At 34.2% G+C, this 6,397-nt stretch overlaps 1 protein-coding gene across 2 annotated transcripts; it reads left to right on the top strand.

The window, feature by feature from the left end:
• The first annotated feature begins 285 nt into the window (after positions 1–285).
• On the top strand, positions 286–3,491 carry LOC131162524 (cyclin-D3-1). Of its 2 annotated transcripts, none has more exons than XM_058119109.1 (6): positions 286–965; positions 1,614–1,700; positions 1,830–1,928; positions 2,016–2,217; positions 2,367–2,488; positions 2,631–3,491. In XM_058119109.1, exons 1-6 carry the CDS (start codon positions 672–674, stop codon positions 2,859–2,861), a joined length of 1,035 nt encoding a protein of 344 aa, XP_057975092.1. In that variant the 5' UTR covers positions 286–671; the 3' UTR covers positions 2,862–3,491. The 2 variants fall into 2 exon arrangements, with proteins under 2 accessions (XP_057975092.1, XP_057975093.1); XM_058119110.1 differs by having other exon boundaries at positions 294–965; positions 1,833–1,928.
• Positions 3,492–6,397: the final 2,906 nt, after the last annotated feature.

The raw sequence follows: 6,397 nt of genomic DNA on the forward strand, positions 1-6,397 counted from the left end.
TTAAAAATATGTTGTCAATTTTTAGGCCCCAAAATAAAAATTCAGATTTTTTTAAAAAAATATGTAAATAATAATGTATCAATTAATTTCGGAAAAAATTTAGTTGCAGGATTGAATTAATTGATCCAACTAATTTTTGCCACGTTTACCCAAAGAAGTATGCTTATGTAAATAATAAATAAAGATGGAAATCCATTAATTCCTCCATGGCGCTCTCCCTAGTGAAATTCCGTAATTGCCCCTTCAGTGTCAGCATTTTTCTCTCCGCGTTTCCTATTGATTCCCATTTCCCATTTTCCTATTTTCTCCTCTCTCTCTCTCTCTCTCTCTCTCTCTCTCTCTCTCTCGTTTGCCCTAAACTCTACTAAAGCCCGGGTCCTCTGCAGTCCATTGTTCAACCCTACTTTGAGACACTGCTTCATTCATTCACTCTCCGATTCCTTTGCTCTTATTGCCCCATTTCTATCTCTGCTTCTTGATTAGGTTGATCGGAACATTCTCCCCTTCAATCTACACAAGCTAAAATCAAAAAATAAATAAAACCCACATTATTGGCATTGATTGTTTACCATTTGATGAGAATCTGAGACTGGTTGACCTTTAGAGTGAGGGACGGAGGGAGAGGCAGAGTCAGAGAGATAGAAAGGGGGATAGAGATTAAAGGTCTGGCAATGGCACCCAGTTTTGACTCTGCAGTTTCAAGCCTTCTCTGCGCAGAAGACAACAATAGCATTTTCGATAATGGGGATGAGGAGTTTGCATCCGTTTCGCATCATCGAAATCATCGAACCCATGATCAAGACCAGAGCTTTAACTTAGTGTTGCCGGTGCAGAGTGACGAATGCTTGGCTTTGATGGTTGAGAGGGAATGCCAACATTTGCCTGTTGGTGATTATTTGAACAGATTGAGAAGTGGGGTTCTGGACTTGGGGGCCAGAATGGAGGCTGTTGACTGGATTGGAAAGGTGGGTTCAAGAGTTCTTTTGATCGGTTTTGGGTCTTTTCCATTTGTCTGTTTGAAGGAATAGGCGATGATCATGAGTTTTCCGAGATGGGTATTGTGTGTTTTTTTTTTTTTTTTTCCCCCAGTTATTTTTTTTTTAATTTTTTGATTTATTTTCCGATGATTTTATTGAGTTGCATCAATGGTTTTCAAAAAATGATTTGGGGTTCCCTTGCATTTTGATTCGTATGAGTACTTTTTGGTTTGTTTTGATAATCTTTTCTCCCTTTTTTGTGGTTTCTGTTTTAGGTGTTGATGTCGGCTAGTGTTCTTTGTTTGATGAAGTTTGGGGGTTTTTCTTTTTAATTTTCACATCTTTTACAAATTTTTATGCGTAGTATGAAAGTGGGTTTGGTGGGATCCCCCAGTTGTTTTGGTTTTATGCTGATATGCGTTGTTATTTTTTACTTTTGTTTTTGTTTTATCCTTTCTAAGCCATCTGAAATGTTATTTGCATTTTCATTTTTTTTTAATTTTCTAAATGTTGATTGACCTCATCGTAAAGTGAATAGCTCAAATGATTTCTTCTTTTATTTTTATTCTTCTGTGAACTTCTTCATGTTCCTTTTTGCTCATTGATCAATACCTAAGGTCTTGTTTGCCTTCACAGGTTCATGCGCATTTCAGTTTTGGACCTCTCTGCGCATATCTATCCATTAACTACTTGGATCGATTCCTTTCTGCCTATGAATTACCTGTGAGTTGAGGAATAGCTTAAGCATCGCATATTTCTTCCTTTGTGTGTGTGTGCGCGCGCGTGTATTGGGATGATTACATGGTGTTTCTTTCTGATTTATGTCCATTCTGATTGCCCGTTTTCTGGCAGAAGGGCAAAGCTTGGATGATGCAGTTATTGGCTGTAGCTTGTTTATCCCTTGCAGCCAAAATGGAGGAGACTGAAGTTCCTCTGTCTCTAGATTTACAGGTGAAAAATCATCCAAAGTAGTTGTTGGATGAGCTTTTGATTTAGTTCTTTCTCCAATCTGATTGACTTGTTGGTTTTTATTACCAGGTAGGTGAGTCTAAATTTGTATTTGAAGCTAGAACTATACAGAGAATGGAGCTTCTGGTGTTGAGCACTTTGAAGTGGAGAATGCAAGTAGTTAACCCTTTCTCTTTCTTGGATTATTTTCTCCATAAATTCAATGGTGATGAAAAACCACCTAGGTCTGCAATCGTCCGATCAATCCAACTCATATTAAGTACAATCAAAGGTCTCTTATCTCTCTCTCTCTGAATTTGTGCTGTGTTTTGTTCCTTCTGCAGTCTTCTGTCATAAGAATGAAATGGGGAAATTTTGAGAAAGGTGGTGATAATTTTTTACGAAGGATTTTTTTTTTTTTTGAATTGGAATTCAATGCAGGAATTGACTTCTTGGAGTTCAGACCTTCTGAGGTTGCAGCGGCAGTGGCAATGTCTGTTGTGGAAGAAACCCAAACAGTAGACATTGAAGCAGCAAGTTCTTTTCTCCCACATGTAGAAAAGGTAGGGTTGGTTGCCCAAGACCCTAAAAGGGATTTGAATCATGATTTTGCTTTCTCCTTTTGTTATTTACACTTTGATTACTTTCAAGTGCAACCAATTGAGAAATGGGTAATTATACTTTCTTTTCCTGTGGATTTTGCAGGAGAGAGTGCTGAGGTGTGTTAGAATGATCCATGATTTGTCACTGATTGGTGGGTCTGTTAAGGGTTCAATGGCTTCAATCTCATCTGTACCCCGAAGTCCCATCGGGGTGCTGGATGCTGCGTGCTTGAGCTACAAAAGTGATGATACAACAGTTGTGTCATGTGCAAATTCCCCTCATAGTTGCCCGGACAGCAAAAGAAGGAAGCTAAACAGACCCTGGGAAATTTGAGGGATGAGGGGCATTTGCCCCCATCACACCATCAGCTTTATTTGCTTGAGTGGAAGATAAGACGTAGTTATATATGAAGATGCCCCAGAAGAAAACTCAAAAAGAAGAAAAGAAATGGGTGCTTGGAAGATTTTAATTAAAAAAAAAAAAGAAAGGAAAGAGAAAAGGTGTAAAAAGAAGAGTTCAATAAGGTGGGTCATGGGTGGGAGATGAAGGAGTCAGCATGTTTCATGCTCTTGGCATGGAAGATGGTCACCAGCTGTTAAATTTTGGAATTCACAACAGCTATAGACAAGGAATGGCAGATGAAAAATGAGGAGAAATTACAATCTGCAGTGCTTGTGAGACTCAGTTTGATTAGGCTTGGAGCTTTCTTTTGGTAGAACTGAAAAGAAGAGGGAGCATCAGCAGCAGGATTTGTGGGATTTGTTTTATTTTAATTATTATTAATTTTTTTTTTTGAAATTTAAGAGAAAAAAGCAAGTTCCTTTGGGGTAGAAAAATGGTGAAACCAAGACAGCAAAAAGAACAAAAAAGAAGAAGAAGAAGAAGAAGAAGAGAGATTTGGAGTTCTTTTAGTCTTTATTATACTTGAATTTTATATGGAGGATCAGTTTTTTCATGATACAATTCGTGGGTATTCCTGATTTGATTTCTTGCCAGTGCTATTTGTTTGGCAGTCTCTGGTTGGTCCATTGGGCTCTGTGACAGCAAAAGATAAAAAAACAAAATGCTGCATGGCTGTTATGCAATTAAATTTCACAATTGATATATATATATATATATATATATATATATATATATTTCTTTCTATTTACTATGAATTATTTTAAGTTGAAACAAAATGGTAAAGCCTTATTGCAATTTAGAATTTATATTAAGAGTATTTTAAGATGCTGACAAATAAAAGGGTTAGTTATAAGCTAATAATAAATGGTAATATTTATATATGAAATTGGACACCAACAATGTGTGTTAAATATATTTATTTATTTTTGTAATTAATCAGATCTTTACAATTTATCTTGTCTATTTTTATAGTTAAATTAATTTTTGTGCCACTATCTTATGATGAATTACATTAAATTGTTTTGCCAAAATATAGTCAAGTAATTTTCTATTGAAATTTATATATTTTGCATTGATATTTTAGATATTAGTAGAATTATAAATACTCATGAATTATAAAATATTTGAGTTGGCTAAAAGTGCATATCAAATGTAGGAGAATCCCCTTTGTATATACTAATCATAGACACACATGAATGTTATCGAATCATTTAATTTCTTCCTAAAAGTAATATATTTTTTTCCGCTTTAACTTTTTTTTTTTAATAATTTAAATAACTTTTTCTAAGCCAATTAGATTATGCTTTGAGATGTCAAAGAGTAGATATTAAGGACATAATTATCAATAGTTATAAATTAATTATGACTTAGTCGCTAATATTCATGTGTTTAACGTAACTAATTATATATTAGTCTTATGATACATAATATTTTCTTATTTTGTCATGAGTTTTTTCTTTTAAAAAAATTGGACTCAATAGTTTTTTTATATCATAGGAAAATAAAATGGTACAGGAAATCTCCTTTAACATGTACTCATCCATCACACTTGAAGTAAATACAATGACTATTTTTATTTAATTAATCATAATAATTCTTTAATAAAATTTAAATTTTATAAGGATAATTTAAGATGTTAGATGATAGATGAATGAATTATTGTTTTGCCCTATTGTTGGTATCTACCATTGATCAGCCATTATAATTGGTTGGTCATCTCATCTTGTTGGCTTTAGGGTGGTCTTGTTGGTGACCCCCATTAAAGGCATTAAGTTCAATGGTAGTTATTAGTGAATTATTTGTGATACAATTTACGAAAAATGAAAAAATTACTCAAAAGGCCTAGCAGCAAAAGTAATGAAGTAGATCGAATTCATAAGTAAATGGAAAATTTTGAAGAAGTTCAAAGATATAATAATCAATTACCTGTTGATAATGTAGAAAGATAACTTCAAAATTAGAACATTCCTTCAATAAATCAGGTTCCTTTGAACCAAAATCAACTTCAATTATTAAAATTGTCGAAGGAATCAATTCAATCAAGAAGGTACAAACTTGTTTTCTTGAAATGACCTTCAATATCTTACGTGATATTCCATGTATGTCCACGTATGTACAATTAAAGTTGGAGCCAAACCTTTACATAGGAGATGTTTCAATTGTCTAATTTGCCTATACTTATTTGTCACGAGCTGAATATTCCACACCTTATAAAAGGTCGTGCGACACTAGTTAAAACACTATTATTTAATTAGTTAGCCAAAGATTACTATGGTTTACCACCAAAAAATATTCTTAGCAATTGAATGAAAAGTAAGTGGAAGCATTAAACAAGTAATGAAATAAATGGCAAGAAAATGGTAAATATTGGAGCAACACAATTCATTAACAACACCTTTGAAAGCAATGTGTGTTTAGCGATGGAGGCAAGTTGGTTCAACTTATTTAACAAATTCTAATGAGTTTTACAAGATTGATGAACATTCACTCTCCCATATATAGTTTTATATGCTATTTTAACTCAGGCACTAGCAAACATCAAATAGTCAGAGGAGTCATACTCCCCTTTTACACTAAGTCTTACACCTACTCAAAGCATAAAACCTATACTAGTATTTACATAATGGTAACCTATCCTATGCACACAAGACAAGCAGACATAAACAAGCATAATGCCTTGAACTAGCTCAATTTGTGACATTCTCCCCCATTTATAAGGTCGATGTCCTTGTAGACTTTGATGTTAGGTACTTTTCAACTTTTTTTATGAATGGTTGCATGTGTTCCCTTGAAATCTAGTTGATTTCTTTGTCTTGAAGGCCTTTGTACTTCACTAAGAACTCATGCTACTTCTTCCTTGATAATGTAACACTTTATTAGTAAGGATGGCTTCAACTTCTCTTTAATTAGGTTGTGTTATCTTCAGTAGTGCTCTGGTTGACTGATTTCTGCTCAGATCTTCCATGTTAGCACTAAGGTATGAAGTAGCGGAAGTGAAACACTGAATGCACTTTCATCCAAGTCGAAGGATCAAACTTATAAGAGGTCTTCTCGACTTCAGACAATATGGGGACTGGTCCTTCATATTTATAGCGTAGTCTCCTAGCTTAATCCCATAGTAACTTGATCTGTTTAAGATGGAGTTTAACAAGCACCAAGACAGTCATTCAAGAGTGCAATGGTCTTATCCCCTGATTTGATAAATTTTTTATCTACTTGGAAGCTTTTTCTAGCTAGGCTTGGGCAATATCTGCATTCTAATTTCTTATTTGGTGAATATGTATGCTCTTGGACTATTTTTTTTGTATGACTCATCCACTGTGTGAGATAACAACCGTTGTTGGCCTATAATAAGCTCAAAATAACTCTTATTGGTTACTGAGCTCTTTTAGGTGTTGAAACAAAACTAAACCATATCGAGTAGTTGTATCCAATTATTTTGATTGACAATGATGAAATGACTCAAG

Source organism: Malania oleifera, chromosome 8, assembly GCF_029873635.1.
Source record: "Malania oleifera isolate guangnan ecotype guangnan chromosome 8, ASM2987363v1, whole genome shotgun sequence".
NCBI lineage: Eukaryota > Viridiplantae > Streptophyta > Magnoliopsida > Santalales > Ximeniaceae > Malania > Malania oleifera.

Coding starts and splice junctions, on each gene's coding strand:
- LOC131162524 (XM_058119109.1), top strand. CDS start 672: ATGGCACCCAGTTTTGACTCTGCAGTTTCAAGCCTTCTCTGCGCAGAA. Junction 966..1,613: donor CTGTTGACTGGATTGGAAAG/GTGGGTTCAAGA, acceptor TTGCCTTCACAG/GTTCATGCGCATTTCAGTTT. Junction 1,701..1,829: donor TTTCTGCCTATGAATTACCT/GTGAGTTGAGGA, acceptor GTTTTCTGGCAG/AAGGGCAAAGCTTGGATGAT.